This window comes from Astyanax mexicanus, chromosome 23, assembly GCF_023375975.1.
Source record: "Astyanax mexicanus isolate ESR-SI-001 chromosome 23, AstMex3_surface, whole genome shotgun sequence".
NCBI lineage: Eukaryota > Metazoa > Chordata > Actinopteri > Characiformes > Acestrorhamphidae > Astyanax > Astyanax mexicanus.
The window spans coordinates 21,427,299-21,451,987 of NC_064430.1; the positions used below are offsets into that span (position 1 = coordinate 21,427,299).

Sequence of the window (24,689 nt, forward strand, 5' to 3'; positions counted from 1 at the left end):
TGTAATTTCACCAATCATACTAAAAAGTGTTTTTTTTATGTATTTTGTCGCAGGTTTTTTTTTCATAGCACATGAAATTGGTGTGCTTTAATTTTTATCGCCTTTTCTCTTCAGGTGTAATTGTGTGTTTTTTGGTTTAACAGTGCACTCAATGAGCAGATATAAACTGTTCTGATATCTCCATTTTCGTAGTAGCTCTTGCATCATCGCCATTAGCAGCGCCACAATTGCTCAGTTCACCAGCACAACCTGTTATAGCTGGAAAAAATTCTGGGACCCACCAGACATTGTTTTCAAAATTAATATATGTGGCTTTGCAGAAATAGTAGCAAAAGCACATTAATGATATTTATTAAAATATTTTGCCTTTTTCTGAATCATAAACCAATACTTTCAATTTAAAATAAAAAGGAACAGTACAGCCAGGAGCATAGTACTCTTTACATGGTACCTTTTGGCACCATGCCTAAACATAAATTAATAACAATATTTAAAATAGTAAGTTTTATATATTCCTTTTATGATCAAATTAATAAGTCTTTCCTCTATCTTTAGGGTTTTTATTACTACAGATTTGCCCCACGACATCCAGTATCTGGCGTGGTCTCCATCTGGCCACAAACTGGTGAGTATTAAAGATCATGAAACAATTACAATAAAACATCACTGGAAAATGTTGCCCTTATGTGACCCCTGTACCTCTGACCCTTTAAGACTCATATCTTTACCACAGTCCTGCCCAAACCTGTTATCTCACTTTCTGCTGACTGAACTTTATCTGCTTTGAGAATTATAGACCTGTAATAATCATCTCCACTGAGATTTATTGTTCACGCCTGGGCGTTGCTACCTCACTATTACTTTAAGTGTGTGTTAAAAGAGATGAATGAGCAGTTTGGGAAAATAAAGATGAGATAAAGACTTGAAACTTAGTGATGCTAGCTGACTACCAAGATGTAATACTAAATTTAATTAAAAAAAAAAAAGATTACTTTAACTACACTATTTTAAAGGTTTAATCCCTAGATCTGTTATCATAGTTGTTACTGATAATACAGAAACAACTGTAGAAAAAGTTTGAAATTTTATGCAGAGTCCCACAGGGTTTAATTTTAGGGTCTATGAAGCTGAAGTTAAATATGAAAGCACAGCATTTATGAGAGTAAAGAACTAAAGTGTGCAGCTATGCACAGGGTGAGAAGTTGGATCAGGAGAAGTTTTACACTACTAAAAATGGAAAAATATACTATTCTGGCAGGAGGGATGACAGTAAAAACAATCATTTTTAGGCATCTCTGCTTCAAGAAAGTTACCAAGTTTACAGACATTTTCTGGAACTTCTGCTGCCAGAAAATTGCCAGTTTTTAACAGACAGTACAGATAAAATAATCTTAGATTGAAAAGTCCATATTTGGGCTCTGAGAGGTTCAGCAGACAAAGGCGGTGCCACTATGATCTGAGGATCGCCAGTTTGAATCTCGAGTAGCGGTGGGCAATATTATATTGTATACAATATATCGTGACACAGAAATATCATGATATTAAAAATCCATATCGTGATAACAGGGCTGTTCTGTCTTAAAAGTAGTCTATTATTTACTGTGAAGCTTTAGGTTTATTTATTGTAAAATTGTTTTAGTTTGCAGTTTATATGCATGCACTACATATTCTGCAATATTTTTTGCTGCATTATATTATTTTGTGCTATATTATTTATTTTGCCACATTATGATTGTTCTGTTATACTCTTATACTATATGCCTGAAATGAATGAATTATTTTTGTTTTCCTATATCGGCAAGTATATCGTTATCGCAAAAATACCCTGAAATATCGTGATATTATTTTAGAGCCATATCGCCCACCCCTAATCTTGAGGTCATGCTGCTTTCCATCAGCAGCCGGAGTCTGAGAGAGCAAATTTGGCCTTGCTCTCTCTGGGTGGGTAGATAGCGCTCTCTCTCCCCACATCACACCCCAGGGGCCCTAGTGAGTGGGTTGGTTAATTGACCTTCTAAACTGGGAAGAAAATTAAATAAAATAAGAAACAAATCAAGGAGGAAAAAGAACCAAGTTTAAAAGTGTTTCAAATACATTACATGTCAAAATAAATAATATTTACTTACTTTACAAGAAAGAAATTCTATTTTTAGATTTATTCACTTTATTATGTCATTTAAGTTATAAACAGTATTTGACAATGATTATATCAGCATGACAACAGTATTGTGTAAGGTCTAAAATTAAACAAAGAATAATTTTTGCCACTCAATCATGCTATTCCACTTATAGAGAATTACTTCTTAAAATCACGTGACACATTACAAACATACAAACAGTATTTTTTTGTCATCGTAATGTGATTTTCAAAGAAAAAAAATAATACTGTAACAAACAAATTCTACAGTTTATGTAATTGTCGTTTCTTTAAACCAGGCCTACGTCTGGATGTATAATGTGTATGTGAAGGCCAGCCCTACTTTACCGTCACAGCAAGTTACCTTTAATGGGTTACACAACATGATCCTGAACGGCATTCCTGACTGGGTGTATGAAGGTAAGAAATGTCATTAAGATATATACAAATAAACACTATGCAGTTTCATGTGAGTGTGTTAACTTAACTGTTGGAGGAAGGCCAGAATTCACAGTTCTTATTAAATACCTAGTTTATCTAATCAGTCTTTTAATAATATCTGATGATCTGCTGGAACTGAACCGATCTACCTTACAGTGTCTAAATTACCTGAAGAAAGGGAGCACACACCTGTACTCTTATACATTTCAAAATTAATTACTTACTGATCACTGACTTTGTGTTTATTTTGGTTTATTCTAATGTTATATAGAGTTAATTACAGTTAGACACTCACTGATCACTGACTTTAGGTTTATTTGTTTTTTTTTCTGTTGTTGTTAGAGGTAATTACAGGTAAACACTCTCACTGAACATTAACACTGTGTTTATTTGGACTTATTTTTATGTTATATAGAGGTAATTACAAATAGACACTCGTACTGAATATTAACACTGTTTATTTGGGCTTTTTTTAATGTTATATAGAATTAATTACAGGTAAACACTCTTAGTGACCACTAGCATTGTTTATTTGGGGTTGCTGTATTGTTATTAGAGTTAATTACAGGTAGACACTCTTACTGAACACTAACATTATGTTTATTTGGGTTTATTCTGTTGTTATATAGAGTTAATTACAGGTAGACACTCTCACTGACCACTGGCTTTTTGTTTAATTGGGTTTATTCTGTTGTTATATAGAGTTAATTACAGGTAAACACTCTCACTGACCACTGGCTTTATGTTTATTTGGGTTTATTTTAATGTTATATAGAGTTAATTACAGGTAGACACTCTCACTGACCACTGGCTTTATGTTTATTAATGTTTATTCTAATGTTATATAGAGTTAAATAGAGTTATTATATATAGAGTTTTATAAGTAGATGCTCAGGTATACTATCACAGCACAGCACTGTAGTTTCTATAAGCTGCATTGTTTTTACTGTGTGTTGTTTGATGTTTAGAGGAGATGTTTTCTACAAACCATGCCCTGTGGTGGTCTCCAACGGGCAGATATGTCGCCTTTGCCGAGTTTAATGACACCAGCGTGCACACTATCGAGTACTCCTGGTACGGCGAGGGCCAGTACCCCAACACAGTCATCATCCCGTACCCAAAGGTAAGAGACAACAAGTTCAGAACAAATCACTGCAGTTAACAGGAGTTAACTATAGAAGACCATTCCCACCACTGAACTAAAAAACAAATCCAGAACATTTTTTAATATTATTAAGTAAACTGCTGTTTCATTATTTTAAAATAGTAAGTCATTATTTCAAGATACTAATTACATTAGATACATTATTTTGAGATACTAAGTCATTATTTTGAGATAGTAAGTCATTTTTTGAGATAGTAAGTCATTATTATGAGATAGTAAGTCCTTATTTTGAGTAAATCATTATACTGTCTCAATACTTTGAGGTACTAAGTCACATTTTGGGGTACTAATTCATTATTTGATATAGAAAGTCATTATTTTTGAAATAGTAAGTCATTATTTTGATATACTAAGTCGTTATTTTGAGATACTATCTCATTATTTTGAGATAGTAAGTCATTTTAAAATACTATCTCATTATTTTGAAATATAATCTCATTATTTTGAGATAGTAAGTCATTATTTTGAGATACTATCTCATTATTTTGAAATACAATCTCATTATTTTGAGATACTTTGTCATTTTTTTAAATACTAAATCATTGGTAAGTGTGTTTGATTTTGGGAAAAAAACTTTTTCTTTCAAAATAATGACTTGCTATTTTAAAATAATGAGATACTATTTGAAAATAATGACTTACTATCTCAAAATAATGAGATGTGCTGAGCTAATGACAAGACACTGAAACATGTTTTAGCAGTTCTAGATTACGTAGATCAAGTTGTATTATCTGAATTTTAAAGCTTGTGATAACATATGTAACATATGTTTGTCTGTAGATTATTAGTCTGCTCACACTACTGGTCATATTTACAGCCAACCTCAGATCTAGAACCTTCAGAAGGACTAGACTGATGTTTTTACTTGTGAGTTTGATTGAATATAAATCAGTGTTAATTTGGGTGAATTTGGTCTTCAGTTCTGCTTGTGAAATCCTGAAAAGGGCGAAAGCATGTTTGGCTGTATCTGAATCTGAACACAAAAAAAAATTTCATTTGTTGGATAAAAAGAAACTAGATATGAAAATGTACTATTTAATTCCTAGAAATAATTCCTAGAAAGGTATTTTTAGGCCTAAATGGTCATGAAAGAAAAGAAGTGTTTGTCTGGGATTGTAGTTTGAATGGTCAGATTTTATTTGGAACTAATTATTTTTACTTTGGTAATATTTCAATGGTCTTCAGGCAACAGCAACAGTAGTGCTAAACTGGGTTAATGTGAAGCTCAGAGCTAGTGCTGATCCAGCTATGGCTTCAGAAATGTCTCATGTTTCTGATTGTTATCTTTATCACTGGTGTGTGTTATTCCCATGGTAGGCTGTACCTCGTTTTTCTTGGAAGGGTAAAAACTCACCATCAGGGCTGTCCAAATAAACACAGTCCTGGCAGAGGAAATGCCTTTGCATACATGTCTCTCTCTCTCTCTCTGAGCAGCAGATATTTTTGTCTTTTTTTCAGCCAGGAACACCGAATCCGACAGTGCGCCTGTTTGTGGTCGACTCCACAAACGTGTCCAAAATTATGGAGGTCGTCGTGCCAAGTGCTGTTGGGGCAGTGTAAGTATGACCGAAATGTGACGTGCACTTTTTAGAAACTGCGGTTTTGACTAAGCCTCATGTTTACTGAAACGATTTCCTGGGCTGCTATTTATACACAGAGCAATCCCAGCACTCTCCCTACTGACAGGGTGATTAACTCAAGACCAGGCTTAGTTTATTTCCAGTGTTGTGGGTTTTTCTCCAAATTCTGATGTGTTTTTTTTAGAGAGCATTACCTGAGCACTGTCACCTGGGCGACGGACGAGAGAATCGCAGTTCAGTGGCAGAACAGAACTCAAAGCTACGTGACTCTGCAGCTGTACGAACTCAGTGGCGACACCTGGGAAGAAACTACAGTATGAACCCTTCATTTCTGTATTTTATTCTAGAGCTCTCCCAAATTATTTTTGTACAGTTGTAAGAATGTGGACGTTAATTAAAGCGTGGCTGACAGTGAAAAAAAAATACAAAGAACCCAAGAATGATTTGCTTTAACTTTTCCATTGCGTACAAAAATGAGTTAAAAATCATTTTAGTGACTCAATGTAACAAAGAGGATGAGGCAGGATGCAAACGCAAGTCTTTATTTTCCATTTTTTTAACTAACAAAAACAAAACACTAAAAAACAGAGTATAAACTAAAAGCCTGAAACAAACAAGCAAAAATAACAAACAAAGAAACAAATTACAAAAATCAAACCTGAAACACTGAAGACAAAAAACACAGCTGGTCTGAGTTTAAACAAAACAGATAAACTAGATCTGGACAGAGTAACAAGACAGGTTCAGACAAAAAGCGCAACAAACAACAAAGGAGCACATGGGGTATTTATACACAGGCACACACTAGGGACACCTGTGGAGGTAATGAGAGGGGCGGAGTTACAAATGACTGATGACAGGGTGGGGCTAGGGCAGAGACAGGATTAAAACACAACAGTAGCACATGGCTGGGAACACGTGACAGGTAAACAGAGGGGCAGGAGCACAAGAGACCAAATGAGGGAGAAACACAAGACAGACATGGGCTGAACTGTGACACTCGAGCTATTGTATTCTAGGTAAACTGGCAACTCAAAGGAAACCAGTCACTAGACGCACTAAAGGATGAATAATTATAAATCGTTTCACTTATCACTTTTTTCCTATTTATGACTGCAAAGCTCACACTGACATCTTTAACATCTCCTGGCAGATTCGTCTACTTTTTTATTGCAGGCCATAGTGAATCCGTAGGCCTCCAGTCCATCTGTGACATCAGTGTTTACAAACTTGAACAAGGTCCATAAATTTCTCTAATTGTGCGTCATTCTTTAGGGCGCCCATCTACGTTTATTACACAGGAAATCTTCCAGTGTTAAATCAACAATAATAGTGTAAAATTAACACAAAACAGTGTTAGTTTAACATTAATAGTGTTGATCTAATAGTGGCAAATATACAAGTTGGGTATTTTTATATCAGAAATGGTATTTCCTAAAATTCAAGCTGATATTTTACCCTGTGGAAAACAAATATGCCAAACAAATGTGTACATTATTCTCCCAAATATCTATGGATCTTTGAATTTCAGGGTCAGTAACAGGTCAAATCACCTTCATTGTCAAAGAAATGGTTGCAGAAATAGTTGCACCTAGAAGGTAATGTCACTTTGCAATAGTGTTAAATGCATGTGTAACATGGCAGTATGCCAGACATAGCATTGCGTTGTAGAGGTTCCTAATGGTATCCAACAATAATCCATCCCATGCAGCTTGAATAAACACTCAGTTCCTCCACGTTTTCTAGCATGAATGGAGTATTCAAGGCAAGCTCCTGAGATAGGAGCAGTATGTGGACAAGCATTGTCCTGTTGAAATTGCAGGACCTCATTATCAAAACACTGAGCTGTCAGATTACCTGTATAATAAAGACCAAAGGTAATCCGGCATTGTACAAAATGACACAGCATGACACCAGACTAACCAGCTACTAAGGCTGTGCTAAAGCAGCGTAACTAAGGGTGTATAAGTACCTCACTTTTGCACAACAGAACACACATACTAGCTTCATAGTACTTTTTGGGAAAATGAAAGGTTTTAGATGCGCCTTATTGTGCAAAAAATATGTAAATTCATAATAAATAAATGAATAAATATTGACTTATTTACAGTGTATACAAGTTGTAGTCTGAAATCAATGTGTATGTGTTGATACTGAATAAATCAAATTGGATACTGACAAATCTATGGTGAATATTGAATAATTTATAGTGCATACCAAATAATATAATATTGGAAATTAAGTAATTTGTGGCATATACTAAATAATTCATAGTGGACACACAATAGGTTTCGGTAGACACTGAGTAATCCACTCTGAATACTGAAAAAATGTGTTGTAAGTATTAAATAAATTCCAGTGCATTAAGAAAAAATCATAGTAGATAATGAACAACTCATAGTGGATATTATTATAAGTCTTATTAGGTTCTGAATAACTAAGAATGGAAATAATGTAATAATATGGCCAGATTACAGACGTATAACTAGCCTCATCTTGTGTAGCTTGCGGTTTGTTTTGGGTATTTTGGCGAGGCCAGTCTTATGATGAAAGTAACAACATTCACAGTTCAAGTCTAAAGACATTTGAGGTTTATTGTGTGTCTGATTGCTTTTGTTGGCATTTTTCAGGGTATTAACATGGTAAGCGCAACAGGCTGGGTAGGACGGGTACGTAATCCTCTCGTAACACTCTTTTTAATTAACAAACAGAGAATAGCACTTAGTGATATGTCTGCTCTCACACTTACGTTCTTCTCTCTTTTATAGTTTTCCCCAAGTGATCCTGTTTATCGGCCCGACGGCTCCAGCTGTTACTACATCACCAGTGACGCAAGCGGCTTCAAGCACATTCATCACATCAGCGGAGTGAGTTACTTTTATTTTTTACTGTCACCTCATTTGGACACATTTAAATGCTTTCATGACCATAAATACCTTTACCACAGCCTGTTATGTGCCACTTATAGCAGCGGAAAATTCATGTCCAAATAGCATGTGACTGTTCTCATAAGCGAGGCTAAAGTTCAGATCTATGACTAACAGTGATAGGTCTATGGAGTCAAATTGGGGTCTTTTATGCTGACGAGAAAATAAAACTGTCACGAACAAAATGTCCACGAATTGCAAAAAAAATCTAATTTTGCAAACAAAGAAGAGAACATAAGTTACCTTTTTTCAATTGTAATATTTTTTTTAGAATTAATCTTTTGCAAAAACACTTTTTCTTTGCGTTTTGCACTTTGCGTTCCTTTTTTCTCTTTGCAATACTTTCCCTCCTTTGCGTTTTGTTTGCGAGTCTATTTTGACCCCTTTTTGACGTGGGGGCGTGGGGAGAGGAGAGGGGCGTGGCTATGGAGGAACGCATCATCAGCTGGAGCCTCTGCTCAGCCTAGACACTAACCAGGCTGAACAACAGCTATTTAACAGTTATAACTCATAAGTTAATTCTAATCATTTATTTTACATATACCTAACTACTGAATTATATAATATTGTTGTTTTCAGTTAAATTAAGCAAAACGCTGAATTTTAGCATCTTTTTTATCCAGCGTTCTTGCTGCAGTTACACGCGGCCGCCTGTAGATGGTGGATTTTAACAGTGAAAAACGCCATTAAAACACAACGCTGCAAAAACGATCTAAATAAAAAGGAAAACACAGAACGTTTAATTTGGACTTCAAAATAATATCGATAAAATAAGATAATAAAACCGAACATAGCATAAAAAATAATGTATTAATCTCCCTGTGGAAATTAGTCTGTTCCAGGAACTTTTATACAGATACACACAAACACATGACAGAAAAATAAAAAAGAGGAGACTGTGAGATAAGGTTAGACACAGTGCAGTGTGCCCATATGAAGTTATCCTAAAAGCAAAATATATTAATTATTAAAATAATAATAGAAAACAGGAAAACATTTAAATGTCAGATGTAAGATACAGTACCTCACACTAAAGAGCAAATATTACTTTTGATATTTTGTATAATCACACTGGAAATTGAACATTAATATTCTTTTTTGTTATGTTCTGTTTTATTATTTTATTTTATCTATATTACATTGAAGTTTAAATAAACTTGGAGGTCTTTCTGTGTTTTACCTTTTTATTCTGAGTGTTTACAGAGTATATGGTTCCATCAAGAAAATAGTAAGTTTCCCGGCCGTGGTACAAATTAAACGTTCTGTGTTTTTCCTTTTTATTTAGATCGTTTTTTGCAGCGTTGTGTTTTAATGGCGTTTTTCACTGTTAAAATCCACCATCTACAGGCGGCCGCGTGTAACTGCAGCAAGAACGCTGGATAAAAAAGAAGCTAAAATTCAGCGTTTTGCTTAATTTAACTGAAAACAACAATATTATATAATTCAGTAGTTAGGTATATGTAAAATAAATGATTAGAGTTAACTTATGAGTTATAACTGTTAAATAGCTGTTGTTCAGCCTGGTTAGTGTCTAGGATGAGCAGAGGCTCCAGCTGATGATGCGTTCCTCCATAGCCACGCCCCTCTCCTCTCCCCATGCCCCCACGTCAAAAAGGGGTCAAAATAGACTCGCAAACAAAACGGAGGAACGCAAAGGAGGGAAAGTATTGCAAAGAGAAAAAAGGAACGCAAAGTGCAAAATGCAAAGAAAAAGTGTTTTTGCAAAAGATTAATTCTAAAAAATATATTACAATTGAAAAAAGGTAACTTATGTTCTCTTCTTTGTTTGCAAAATTAGATTTTTTTTGCAATTTGTGGAGATTTTTTTTGTGACAGTTTTATTTTCTTGTCAGCATTAAAGACCCCAATTTGACTCCATATAGGTCCTCCTGATCAGCACGTATGTGAAGTGAGTGCTATTGGATGTACAATTTAAGCAGTATTATTAAAGTAATCAATACGATAAAGGAAGCTAATATATAAAGTTTGGCAGGACTTTATGGCACTCATTTATGCCCTTGATGAAGTTCTACATGTTCCAGAAAATGCCATGAAATTGTATCTATTTGTTTTAGAATACTTCAACACCTATAACAACTGGAAATTGGGAGGTCATTAGCATTCTCAAGGTCACCAACAATACAATGTAAGTACATTTATCATGAAAGAACTACCTTACTTATATTAAAGCCTTCTTGTTGTTGTTAGCTATGGATTAACACAACATTTTAAATATAAAACTGTTTTTACACATGATAGTGCTACATCTAGATGAGGAGAGGTGAGGTGGTGATCAAACAAAATCTAATTATTGCAATCAAATGATCACAGCAAAGCTCCAAAATCCAGTAGAAAGCCTCTTCCTCAACAGTAGAGACAGTTGCTCCAACAAAAACTATGTAAATTGGTGAAGCAACAAACGAGTAGGTATCCCAGTACATGGATCCATATAGTGTATCTATCTGCTATCTGCTTTATTTGTATGTGGATGTCTAAGATAAAGTACACATATAATTTGTTTATGCAAATATATAAAAATGTATGTTCTATTTTAACTTTTAAACTGTACAGATTTTATGTGAGTAACCAGCACAAGAACCATCCAGGGCAGAGGAACGTTTACAAGTGAGTGTCTACCCGTTATACACACACACACAAACACACACACACTATTTGTATTAATTACTGCTTATTATTGTCAATTCCACTCTTCACTTTCAGCTTATATAGCTTTTAACGGTTAAAAAAAAGCGGTTGTACAGTTTGCTAACTGATCTGAAAATCTAAACCTCAAAAAAATCAAATGGTCTGAAATTCATAATATTCATATATTCATTTATTACAGTCTCATCACACTATCCACAAGTCCAGTTTAATAAAACCATCTTAGTGTTAAGATTCTATTAACCAGTAGTGAAAGAGTGTTCAGTGCGATACTGGCTCTACTCTTCGAGATTAATCAGACTGTTAAACTGTGGAAATATAAAATAAAACTAATAATTGGTAATAGTTATCGATTAAATCTTTATTTATTACTGGTAACATATTAACTGAGGAGAGATTTTTTTCTACAGAATATCTATAGACGGCTCCACTCATTCTCAACCCACCTGTCTCACCTGTACTTTGGCCGAAGACAGGTGTCAATATAACTCCGCCTCCTTCAGCACTGATGGCACCTACTACAGAATGGACTGCTCAGGTATTTCATCTTCCATAGACCTGCAATTAAAATCCATAGTTCAAAAGGTTACAATGATAAACCGTGTTTCTTATTCATAAGGACTTAATTTAGGCTGATGTAACAATAAAATATTATTATGTAATGAATTAAAACTACAGCTTGTTTTGACAAACTGCTTTATTTCAGTTGTTCAGTTTTTAAAGTAATCAATTTTCAGACCTAAAAAGGAAATAATTCAATATTACAGTCAGTGTGAGTGGCAAAATGATGTGACCACCTTGTGCAGCAACAACTGCAACAAAGCATTTTGGGTAACTGTTGATCAGTCCTGTACATGAGCTTGGAGGAATTTTAGCCAATTCCTCTGTACAGAAGAGCTTCAATTCTGGGATGTTGGTGGGTTTCAATTAACTGTTTCAATTCCACTATATTACAATTGGATCTGACCTGGCAATTCCAAAACATTAGCTTTATTCTTCTCGAACCATTCTTTGGTAGAGTGACTTGTGTGTTTAGGATCATTGTCTTGCTGCATGACCCATATTCTTTTGATATGCAGCTCACCAACACGTCCCAGACAGATGCTGATGATCTATTGTCCCATCAATGTTGGCAAGCCGTGATGGCTCAAATGTATCAAAACGGGCCCAAATATGATACTACCACCAACATGTTTCACAGATGTTGGAATGGAATCATAACACACTTAAACCCTCATTATCATTTAAAACAAAAAACTACATTATGTTCTCACTTCTCCATAAAGCGTTCAGCATTCTGGCTTATCAATTTGAGTTTTAGCAAACTGCAGGTGAGCAGCGGTGTTCGTTTTTGAGAACATCAGCTTTCACCTTGCAGTGCTGCCATGCACACCATTGTTGTGCAGTGTTTTCCTGATAATGGATTCATGCGCATTAACATTAGCCAAAATTTGTGTTGATTTAGGCTTATAGTTATAGTGCACAGTAGTGCTGTGAGATATGATGATAAATATCATGGGGACGATAGAAAAGTGTCTATCTACTTACCTTCTATCGTCCCTATCGTTTCTACAGTAATTTCATCAATTATTCATGCAAATATATAAACTAGGCTACAATGAAATGTATTGGCGTGGTCACTTTGCATAAACTTGGTTTATATAAGTTTTAATGAAGTAATTTTTGCATAAAAAGCTTCATAATGTGGTTTTGCGACATGACGCTGCTTTACGTTATCAAACTCATGAGAACTGAACAATGGAGACGCGTTGTTCTTTTGAAATAATAAGCTAGTGCATTTACCTCATCTGTTTTCATTTGATACATATATACAGTATTGCTGCACTAAAAGGTAGTAATTCTAATTTGTGAAAGTTGGGTTTAATGTCACTTTTAAATAAAGTTGGAAAAAAGTAAGAAATTATATTATTTTGTCATATTTTTCGAAAAAAATAACTGAAAACATACTTAAATGTGGTATATCATGATATATATCGTTATCATGATATTAAAAATTTCATATTGTGATATATAATTTTTCCCATATCGCTCAGCACTAGTGCACAATATTTATTAGTGGTAACAAGCTTCCATGACTTTTATTAACATTATCCTTTTTGTTTATTTGTAAAGGTCCGGGGCTTCCATTGTACACTCTAAGAAACAGTCAAGGAGCTGGCTCAGGTACAGTGACTTTCTGAACACCCAACCACTGATAATTATATATATATATATATTACAACCATCCAGTCTTACGTTTTGCTCTTAAAAAATACAAAATCTTTTCTGTTTTTTTTTTATTTTTCAGAGATCAGGGTTCTTGAGGACAATAAAAACCTCGACTCCATTCTTAAAGACATCGGCATGCCCACGGTTACACACGGCACTATGAAGATCGGCGAGTTTGGTGAGACCTTAAGTTCTATCTATGGAGCTCTATCTATTTTGATGGCCCTGTTTGAACTCATTCATACTTTAATGCTGACCAATATTAAAATATGCTTTTTCCAACAGAACTCTGGTACCAGATGACCCTTCCACCGAACTTTGACAAGTCCAAAAAATACCCTCTGCTAATTGACGTGTAAGGATCCATTATATTATTTTCACTTACGATTAAAGCTGGGCATCATTCAAAATATTTCAATACCAAACTGAAATATGTCAATAGTAATTAAGAAATGCCTACAAACACAATGTTAAGAAAAAAAGTCATTTAACCTCTTTAAAGGCCTTGGTCTGTTTATGGGCCACAAAACCGTTTTTTCTTTGCTGTAAAAAAAGTTCTTTACATTCTGAAAGCTTTGAGGACTATAGAGACTCCTACAGGACACCTCTGAGAATCTGAATGTTCATTCTTTACTCCACTTAATAATTTCAGATCAGTAACAGGAATCAACCACAATTTTGCATGTTTGAAAATAAGACGTAAAAACTAGACAACAGTAACAAAACAAAAGGTTTGGAGGACATGAACTTTTGATTTGTATTTAGGAAAATGTTGATTTTAAAATGAATTGGAAAATGTACATTTTATCATTTCTATTTATTTATTTTTTTTAACAGTTGCATTAAAAATAAAACCGTTTTATGTGATTCTTAAATAGAAATCCTAAAGAAGGTGTGTAATATCAGGCAGAAAATTGATAAGAAGAATATCTGCCTGTTTTAAACAGCCAATCAGAAGTATAAATATTGGGTCAAGTGAGTTTGTTAGGTATGAATGCAGACCAGACTGGCATGTGGCTCATATCATTTGTTTTTTGATCCAGCTACATTTTGAACTTAACCAAGTTGTGTTTAGTGGAAAATAAAATAAATGTTAGATTCAAATCAGTAAAATCGTCAAAGTCATTTGCCTCTTCATGTATTTCTAATAGGAGCTAACTTTTGGTCATTCTTTTGCAGATAACAGTATGTAAGGGTCAAAATAAGATAGCCTTTTTGAGAATATCATAAAATACCATAATAGCTTGTCACAGTTTGAGGTAATTGCTCTGTCTACACTTCCATTGCTTGTACGTTCCATGAGCTTATGTAATAAGAATAAATAAATAAAGAAGTAACACTAAACGTAACTTAGATGGTATTCTGCATTTTTGGTAAATTTAAATTTAGCTTGCTAGCCCTGAAAGGTTGGTGAATGTAATGCATAACATTACCTGCCTATAAATCGTCCGGTTATTTTAGTCCTGTCCAGATGCACATCTCTGAGTTTCGACACCTTGTGTTTAATAAAATAGCTATTTGTCCTCTGCTACACACCCTAATTACACTTTGGGTGCATGTTTACACAGAGATCCACATAAACACAACATTAAGTTAAAATGGAGGAGCTACTGAACGCGATGTCATGTTACTGAGAAAGAATTGCAGTACGGATGCTAGATTCCCCCTGAGAAACTAAATCCCGTTCGGATAGGGCTATTAACACACTATGAAGATTAACAAGTCATTTACAAGTCAGGAAATCTGACGTTTAGTACAAATTATACACCTACTCACAGCATAATGTATCTGTAACAGAAAAGAAATCAATATAATTAGATATATGAAAATATCTAAAATCTAACGCTATCTGCAAGTAGGCATATTTAATGACAATGAAGATCACTATATAGGGAATATAAAGGTATTTTATATTTTGGATTCAGCCAGAAACATGCAACGTGTTGTGACGTCAGCATTTTCATAAAGCTCAGAAAAATAAGGTTCAAAAAGCAGCATAGTTTTCAGAGGCCAAAAACAGTGTTTTCTTGTAGATGGGAGGCAAAAACACAGATAAAACAATTTTTTTTTTTTAAATATCTAGCTACATGTAGATAGATCCTAAAATAATGACATTATTTGTGCCCCGGAATCATAATCTGGTCTAATATGCTGAACTCTCTTTTCCAGCTATGCAGGCCCATGCAGCCAGAAGTCAGACTTACGCTTCCGGATTGGCTGGACTACGTACCTGGCCAGCACAGAGAAAGTCATCGTGGCCAGCTTTGATGGCAGAGGGAGTGGTTACCAAGGAGACAAGATAATGCACTCCATTTACAAGCGTCTGGGCACCTATGATGTGGAGGACCAGATCACTGCTGCCAAGTGAGTGTAAATACCCTCCGCACCACAGCTCTGAACTTCAGAAACAGCTGAGAAACGTCTGGTATCGACCTCCCACAACAGATGTCAGCCTTTACGTTTTTTCCAGGACCTGAGCATTTCAGAAGTCCTCTGACTCCACTTTTTGAATGGGCTTTAATCCCAGGTTTCACATTAGCCATTTAAGTAGCCTAATCTGCAAACTGTCCAACACTGAAGAGCCCAGTTCTGACCTCACAGAGTAGCATTATTACACTACAGGATAACCGGACGGACTTCGATTGCAGTTTGCTCTTCCTAACAAGTCCTCCGACCCTCTCCCAAAGCAGTCGACCCTCTCCCAAATTGTCATATTTTTACCAATTAGTATCCTGTTTGTGTGGTGGTCTGACTTTGAGCCTTATATTAATTTACATATAATGAATTTAAATTTAAAACCTGCTACTTGAAACAAGTGATTTTTGAAAGTTAACAGTATGTATACATACAGCTAAATATAGCTACAGTATATGCCTTCCATGTGTGTGTGCAACATACACTGCCCGGCCAAAAAAAAAGGTCATACAATCTTACAATACATCATACAATAGAAGCTTGCATGTGCGCCCAGAGCTGTGAGATTATAAAATTCTAATTGGTGCAATTTATTTAAAACAGTTTGATTAGCTACTTTAGTTATAATAGTTTTGAATGTTTCATTATAGTTTTGATTTGATTTTGTTTTTCTTCTTCAATTCAGTTACTTTTAATTAGTTTTTAGAGTGGTTTTATTAGTTTTTACACATCTTATCAGAGAGATCAATCTGAAAAACACATAAACAAACTCAAAAACTCTGTCGTTATTTTGTGGCTAGTGCGAGTGCTATAAACAAGAACAGCGAGCTGCCGCTGTTGTGCCAAATCTGACTCCCCGCAAAATCCGGCTCCGCTTCGCGAGCAAAATCAGCACAACACCGCCTGCTGTAAAACTGCTGGAGTGGAAACAGCGCTTATAAATAAATGAACAAACATAAAAACGAAGCGTATTCTATCTGTAATTTCAATTAATTTCAGTTAGTTTAATAAACTCTCAATACAGTTCCAGTTAGTTACCTTTTTTACTCTTAATCACCGTCGTTATTAGTTTCAGTTAACAAAATGTTTTTTTTTTACTTTCAGTTTTTGTTATTTTGTTCCTTTTCGTTAACGATAATACTTGGTTACTAAAAGTAGCATTAAAAAACAGATGCCTTTGTCACAGACTATTTTCTGGAGCCTGACCCGACCCGATCCTAGGAAAATGGTAGGAAATCTTGGTGGGAAGTGATTCAGGTTGGGCCTCGAGTCGGGTCGGGTCCAGGCAGAGAATATAAGCTCTACCATGAATCCTGGCGTTGAATTTTTTAAATATGCCCTGACCAACTGCAGCAACCCCAGATCATAGCCCCGCCCCCACAGGCTTATACTGTAGGCACTGGGCAATTGCACAGATCCTAACCCAGTTTTAAGATTTCTCTGCTTGACGTGTGTCAATAATTTGACCTTTTTAAAACAGAATAACATTTGTTCCATTCACCACAGGATGAGTTTTTTTCACATGGTTGTTTAACAAACGAGAAGCTACTCACTGCATCAGTTGGGGTTAAAGAACTTGTTTGCCAACTGAAACATAATCACCTATGTAGTAATGTAATCCAGGTGGTGACATTGACTTTTTGGTCAGGCACTGTATATTAATATGTATTTTTATGTATGTATGTGTGTATTCACTTTAAGCTTGCATTGCACTATATAGCCCTGTTGACTCCTTTTTTTCAGCCATGGTTTTATCTTTATGCTTTTCTTTTTTTTGGCTTTTGCTAAGCAGATATTTTCTCAACTGTCATAGCAATGGTTTTACTGTTTCTTGCCATGTATAATAATACCTGCAGTGTAATGAAGATCAGAGTTGTTGGCTAGTGTGGTGTTTTATTCGGGGAAGATGGTGTAGTGTGGGAAGTTTGATGACTAACAATGATTAAAGACAGAAAAACGTCTTTTCAACATCAGTTAAGATTATAAAAACCCTGTACTGGTGGCCAGACATTAGTCACCTAATTTACAGACTGTCAAACATTAAAGAGTTTAGTTCTGATCTCAGATCAGCAAAACTGCAGCTCCCTGAAGAGACTGGAGGAGCACAGCTTCTCTGTTTTGTAGTTTTTCAGTAAGAGAGGGTACAAACTCTAGATCACCCCCTGTAGGCCAACAAGAAACAATGCTCACATGGTGTTTAATTACCGGTAGTTTTTCTCAGTTCACCAAAGAGCAGTTTTTTTTAATATATTCTTATAATACACATTCATACACATACATTACGATAAACAGTTTGTTTAATGTCACGCTCTTTTCCCTGTGTGTAGGTATTTCATCAGTTTGGGCTATGTTGATAAAGAAAGAATCGCAATCTGGGGTTGGGTAAGTCTTGTTAACAACTTTTTTACAACATTTTTTAAATTAATTAAGCTACTGCCTTCTGTTCATTTAAATGTTCACCGGTAACCATGATCAATAACATGATCAATAACTGTTTTATTTTAAAAACTGGTGTTTTGCTATTTGAGTAAAACAATAATCAGGATATTCCATAACATTATTTGTATAAAGTGATCAGTTTAATAATTCATCACTCCTGACACACGAGCAAAACAAATTTGCACAAATCATTTACAAAACATGTTTTCTGTAAATGCCTGTAATTATTAACGTATTAACTGCAATTATTAGTCTCACAATCAGTGGCGTGCACAGACATTTTGGGGGGCAAGTGCTCAGGGGGGAAAAAGGGCACTTTTTTTTTTTTTGATGTGTATGTTACCTGGCTGGTGGGACACGGGGGAGAAGAAGCCGAAGTTGCTGTGCGTGCAGCGCATCTAGTGTGCCTTGCACGCGACCGCGCGGGGTCATGTGACAGAGGAAGAGAGAGGTCGGGTGTGTGCGAGCTGATTTCAGGGCATTCTGTTTTCACTCGTTTTTAATCGCTCAGATCATTTCAAACCGGCCTCAGTAAAATCTTAGTAATAATAATATTTAAAAAAAGTTTCAAAAGGGCCATTTGGTTGATAAAGGGCAGAGTTGTTGGTGCTTTAGCACCACCTGATGTCTATGTCTGCACGCCTCTGCTCACAATGGTTGTAGGTACAAACAAAACTTACACCTTCTTCTAACTACAAGTAAAGTGTGCAGAGCACAAAGACTGACAGGTACCTAAAGTGTCATCTGACATAACCTCATCTTGTTTAAAATGAACTGAAATGTATTAACTAAATAATTAAATAATACATTATCACACTAGTCTATTTGCAATGCATTAAGTCTAATTCCTGATCTGTCATGCTTCACTCAAAATGTGATAATCTGAATGAGCTCTGGCAGAACTGGTAGCACTCTACAGGAATTTGTATGGTATACAGCTCTGGAAAAATTAGGATACCACTTCAAAATGATCAGTTCCTCTGATCTTATTATTTATAGGTATATATTCAAGTAAAATGATCATTGAGGTTTTATTCTTAAAACTATAGATAACATTTCTCTCAAATTCCAAATAAAACATAATCATTTAGAGCATTTATTTGCAAAAAAAATGGAAAATGGCTGAAATAAAAAAAGATGCAGTGCTTTCAGACCTCAAATAATGCAAAGAAAACAAGTTCATATTCATAAAGTTTTAATAATTCAAAAATCAAAATTTCGGTGGAATAACCCTAAATTTGAATAAGGACTACAATAAAGGCTTATCCTAGTGCTTATTAATATTTTTTTCTAAATAAATACTCACATAAAAATAAATTTAAAGTAATATAAAATGACCAAAAAGGTGTATGTTTGGTAAAACTGTGCAACAGTGGACCACTCTATTCATTATATGTCCAAAAAGCATACTGTAGCTTAATTTATTTCAATAAAAATAAATTATCGTCATAAATTGTACCCACCCCTGGCTAGTGTAACAAATATAATCTTAAAAGGCACCTCTCCACTACATACATTAACATGCCACTGAGAATGTCCTTTTAATATGACACTCAGTATCAGGCCCTGCTCAATAATTAAATTCGCCTTACCATGAGAACTACTGGCCAGTGTTCTACCTCACTCACAAGATAACACCTTTTGTTAACGAAAACTTTGCTGCTTGAATGTTTGCTGAAAACTTTTTTTTTACAACACAAATGGACATGAACTACTAATAATTCAATAAAATCATTGACTACTATTAATTCAATAGTGAAACTATAAAAAATACCCAATTTAAATGTAATATTTAAAAAGTTTAATTGGCTAAAACTAGACTTGTGTAGTTAAAGTTAAATAAGGGTTCCTGCAAACTGATTAAATATAAATTCCTCTATTAAATGCAAATCAGACCAGTTTGTTGTAGAAGCTGATTGTGATTTCATGACTTTTATTATGTAATAGTGCACTACATAGGGCGTGAGGAGCTATTTGAGATTCCGCCCATTTTCTGTAAGATCAAAATTAATCAAATAATTAAATAAAGAGTTCAGAATGAAGCTATGGATGGTTTAAAGCATCAGAATAGAAAATCATCCATGCAGCATGACAAAAACAATGGCATTAATAAATCTGACAGCACTAGTTTAGGTGTTTTTTACTAACAATAATATTGTGACTGCATCTGTGTGATGAATCATGTGGCTGTTTTTCAGTCCTATGGGGGATATGTGACTTCCATGGTTCTGGGAGCCGGCAGTGGAGTTTTTAAATGTGGCATGGCTGTCGCACCGGTGTCAAAATGGGAATATTATGGTATGGGAACAGTGGACACACACATTGTTTTGTTTTATGGTGTAATTCCTGAAGTCATAAGCTGCCGTACCGAACAATTTACTGTGGATTTGTTTGTTTGTTGTTTTTTATGTATATATGTGTTTATCTCTTCTTTTTTTTTAACAGACACTATTTACACTGAGCGCTACATGCTGACCCCATCACAAAACCAGGCCTTTTATGACGTAAGTTAGCCACTGAATTACGCCGGCGAGGATCTAATTTTGTTCTAACTGTAGTGGGTTTCTCCAAAATTACTTCACAAGGAGCATGCGTGGGCTCTCCTGATTTATAACTGTGCTGTTTTTGGAAGCTACGCAAACCTTGTTTGAGGAAGTTGTGTAATCTGTGCAGAATTCCACAGTAACTGGCCGGGCGAAGAACTTCAAATCAGTGCAGTACCTGCTGGTGCACGGCACAGCGGACGGTGAGGCTTCTTTTCTAAACACATGCGTACTCACTCTCAGTGCACACAGAAGCATATTAAAATACACGACGATGCAGAGATATGTGTTTGCACAGTTAACCCTTCACCCTCTTTAACACCACTCGTGCCTGGACTGCTCCAGACTTTATGTTCTTAATTATTTTTTTTCATAAACTCAAAAATGTTGGGTAGAATAATTCTCCAACTTCTCAAACAACTTGTGTTAGCAAATATGCATGCTAACACACTGTTATTAACAACGTATTATATGATTTTCTTTTTTTTCTTGTAAATCCTCAGCAGGGAGGCCTTAACTAACTATGGCATAAATATTACATCATCAAAAGTCAATGGGTCTTTTTAAAGTTTTTTTTTTTTTTTTAGACAAACCCTAGGACTAGCTTGCAAAAATAGTTTTCAAGTAAGAAAGATAGATAGATTGACAGACAGACATACAGACACTTTATTAATCCCAGAGGGACATTCTGGAAATATATACATAATATGCAAGTGGAGCTGCATGGTTCTCTTAAGTGTTTTTGTTTGTCATGAGACAAGGTAAAAGAAAAATTACTACCTTTTTAAATCTAAAAGAACACACTATTACCCAATAAGAAAGAGGGATGACTATTTGATCAAGTTTTATGTGTCTTGGTCTGACAGTTTGGTCAGTTAGATTAAATTTAACTTTTTTACACAAACCTGTAATAAAAAAAACTAACAAAATTCAAGCTAACTTTTTTTTGCCTCTTGTTTTTCAGACAATGTTCACTTCCAGCAAGCTGCCCAGATCTCCAAAGCTCTTGTGGATGAACAAGTGGACTTTGAATCAATGGTAAGTAATATACATCCAGAAATGTTCGTTTAATTTAAGCTTGTTTACTTTTGTTTAACAAACCATCCACATACTGTCTAAGCGTTCTCTAGACTATGAAAAAAAGTGGAACATATAGTTGTTTAAGCAAACATTTTTGTTTCCAATAAAATTTTGAAGAATACTAATAATAAGAAGAATATCCACTTCACACACATCCCGTTTTAGAAATGCTTCTTCTATGGGTGTGTTTATTTAATATTTCAATTCTTGAAAATCTGACCACATAGCTGTTTTGAATTTGCCTCAATTTAAATACGAGAAGAAGGCAGTGTTTCTGGATGGTGTTTTCTGGATGTTGGATTATTCTCTGCATGATGCAGATTTGACTTGCATGGGTGATTGCACAGTAAACTGTCGAATTTATAGAAGTGTTCCTGAGCCCATACAGTTATTTCCAATACAGAATCATGGACCATCATGGTCTTGTCACCTATTTGTTACAGAAATTTCTCAAAGTTTTGATGATATTATGTATGGCAAATAGTGGGATACCCATAGCCAGATTGTTCCACAATCCGTTTTTTTTTTTGCTTCTGAAGGAGATTCTGCATTTCTAAAATGTTCTTTTTACACCCAGTCATGTTTGTTGCAAAAATATTACCTTTTCTGAGATGCATCTCGGAAAGTTCTTAATGAATTAATGTACTTTAGTGTATGTAAAAATATCACCTTTAACATCTGATGTGTTTTATGTAAATAAATGTAAATAATGCTATTTATTTGCAGCTCTCATAGATCCATATCTTATTCACAATAAAACATTTTACACAGCATCCCAGCTTCTTTGGAGTTGAGGTTATACATAAGAACATCTACATTAAGCTCTCACAGTTGTAATTAATGTCAGTCTTATGTCCTCTCTCTCTTAGTGGTATACAGATGAGGATCACAGTCTTGGAGGATCAGCCAATCAGCATGTGTATACACACATGAGTCACTTCCTGAAGAAGTGTTTTGCATGAGATGTTCCTCAAACGTTGACGTTTCACTTCCTCTGGTCTCGAATCACTTCCTGAAGAACTCCTTAGATTTTCCCTGACTCACCAAACTTTCTAAACATCTTCGCTTGAGACACTCCACAGTTTGACAGCTCTGAAGTCCATAAAACAAACCTCCCCCGCATCACAGAAGATCTGAGGAAAACTCATAAACTGATTCAGCGTTTTTGCGTTTTGCCTTGAACCCACTATGAACTGCTGCATCCCAGTCCATGTATGTCTTTCTCCAACTTCCACAACACATCATCCTCCTGATCAGCCCTGGATGAAGACTCAATGTGACACCTGATCAAAAAACACTGCAATTAAAATCAAATTCAGAGACTTTTTTATCAGCACTGTTTAAAGTAAGTTAATATATCAGTACAGTGTTATTCATGCTTGATGAACCAGCGTAAACTATCTTTTTTAATGTTTTGTCCCATTAGAATTTTAATATCTGTGGCCAGATTTACAGCCCATTCCCCCTTCCCAATTCAGTAAAATTATTATATTAATATTAATATTTTATGTTATTGAAATATTTCTCAGCACTCCTTTGCCAGATGTCCATGTGTATCATTGAACTTTATTTTCAGTATTTTCTATTATTCATTTCCTAATATTTTCAACACTTTTTTCAGTCATGTTGGCATTAATTTTGTGCCAAGCTGGTGAGAGCTAACTCCAAATCTAATCTAACTCTCTCATCTTTCATTTTTACAGATTTTAACTTGTAAAACACTGTAATCACACTGTTTCCAAAGTATTTATTGTAGATTCATTAGAAATGTAATTTGAGACAAATTATTTGCTACAAGTGTGATAAATTTGTAATAAAATATGGATAAAATGTTTAAAACTGAATCTGCGTATTGAATCTTACTGTTTAATACTATAAAAATATTTTTTAAAAGGAAGCAAGATTATAATTAGTAATATACATCGCTATTTCTTTACAGTTTATTTTATACACATCCAATACCAACTTTTCAGTAGGGCAGCAATATGTTTTTATCATCAATATAATTGTTTTTTTTTCACACTGTTCTTATTTTATATGGCAGTATTTACCAGACTATTGATTATATCCACCTAATTCCATATATGTTACTCCAATAACTGATGTGGTTTAATTTTTTTTTTTTAATATTGCAATATTTATCGCAAAACCAAAAATATCACAATGTAAATTTTGCAAATATCATGCAGCCCTACTTTTCTGTATACTAAATTACCATTTTAAACCTAAAGAATTACTAAAACAGAATCACTGCAATTTTGTTTCATGTTGTCATTAAATGTAATTATGATTTAAGTCTAATTACATACCTGATTACATACATAACACACCAATACATAATTAATTATTCACAGAAAAAGAAACAAAACAGTTAGGTGCTTGAGAGTGCATGTTTAGGTGGTTCAGCATTGATTAGTAAAACTTTAATCCCTTGCACCATCTATTGGCATAATGCACGTCTTGCCCACTTCACTTGCCATCAGTGTGTAGTCGATCCCCTTCTACCCTCCTCTATGTAAACACGTGGAATCTATATTGTGGTATAAATGTCTGCTGATACAGTTAAAGGCTGTAAAAATTAGTTACCACTTTCTTTGCTGCTAACTGTGGATTGATGTTAGCTGAATGCTTTAGTGACCATAAACGCAGGACTGCGCTGTCAGCATTTGAGAATAGGCAGTTGTTAACATAAGCTATTTAAAATCTATATAGTTTTGTTGGATAAAGAAAAAATAAAATGAATTAGGAATGGTCAATATATGTATATATTTGGTACGTTCAGAGAGCCTAATTTATAACATTCAAAATTATTTTTAATTATTTTTAAGTTATTTTTATGTTGAAAAATGAAATTTTGTGGTTTGCACTATGGCTGATTAAATTAAGTTCATTTAAATACATTTTTTACACAGAATTAAACTTTTTTGTGTCATTAAAAACTCTAAGTGAGAATCAATTAATATAAAATGTGGTAAAAATCATGTGAAACAAAATCTTTTTTTTCACACTATGTCTATGATTTACGTACAATATATTACTGTATATAATGTTATACAGTTATATATTCAA

The 24,689-nt window shown here is 34.6% G+C and overlaps 1 protein-coding gene across 1 annotated transcript in view; it reads left to right on the plus strand.

The window, feature by feature from the left end:
* The window catches only part of dpp4 (dipeptidyl-peptidase 4), a 32,098-nt gene extending 8,634 nt beyond the window's left edge, over positions 1-23,464 (plus strand). The window contains exons 7-26 of the mRNA XM_049471122.1: positions 556-625; positions 2,437-2,557; positions 3,547-3,701; positions 5,202-5,299; positions 5,508-5,637; positions 7,954-7,992; positions 8,092-8,190; positions 10,326-10,396; positions 10,822-10,875; positions 11,325-11,452; positions 13,048-13,098; positions 13,223-13,321; positions 13,429-13,498; positions 15,313-15,507; positions 17,886-17,940; positions 20,196-20,295; positions 20,443-20,501; positions 20,671-20,743; positions 21,505-21,578; positions 22,490-23,464. Coding sequence (XP_049327079.1) covers positions 556-625; positions 2,437-2,557; positions 3,547-3,701; positions 5,202-5,299; positions 5,508-5,637; positions 7,954-7,992; positions 8,092-8,190; positions 10,326-10,396; positions 10,822-10,875; positions 11,325-11,452; positions 13,048-13,098; positions 13,223-13,321; positions 13,429-13,498; positions 15,313-15,507; positions 17,886-17,940; positions 20,196-20,295; positions 20,443-20,501; positions 20,671-20,743; positions 21,505-21,578; positions 22,490-22,582 — 1,834 coding nt within the window. The 3' untranslated portion in view covers positions 22,583-23,464. The remainder of the gene's footprint in view (positions 1-555; positions 626-2,436; positions 2,558-3,546; positions 3,702-5,201; positions 5,300-5,507; positions 5,638-7,953; positions 7,993-8,091; positions 8,191-10,325; positions 10,397-10,821; positions 10,876-11,324; positions 11,453-13,047; positions 13,099-13,222; positions 13,322-13,428; positions 13,499-15,312; positions 15,508-17,885; positions 17,941-20,195; positions 20,296-20,442; positions 20,502-20,670; positions 20,744-21,504; positions 21,579-22,489) is intronic.
* The last annotated feature ends 1,225 nt before the right edge of the window (positions 23,465-24,689 follow it).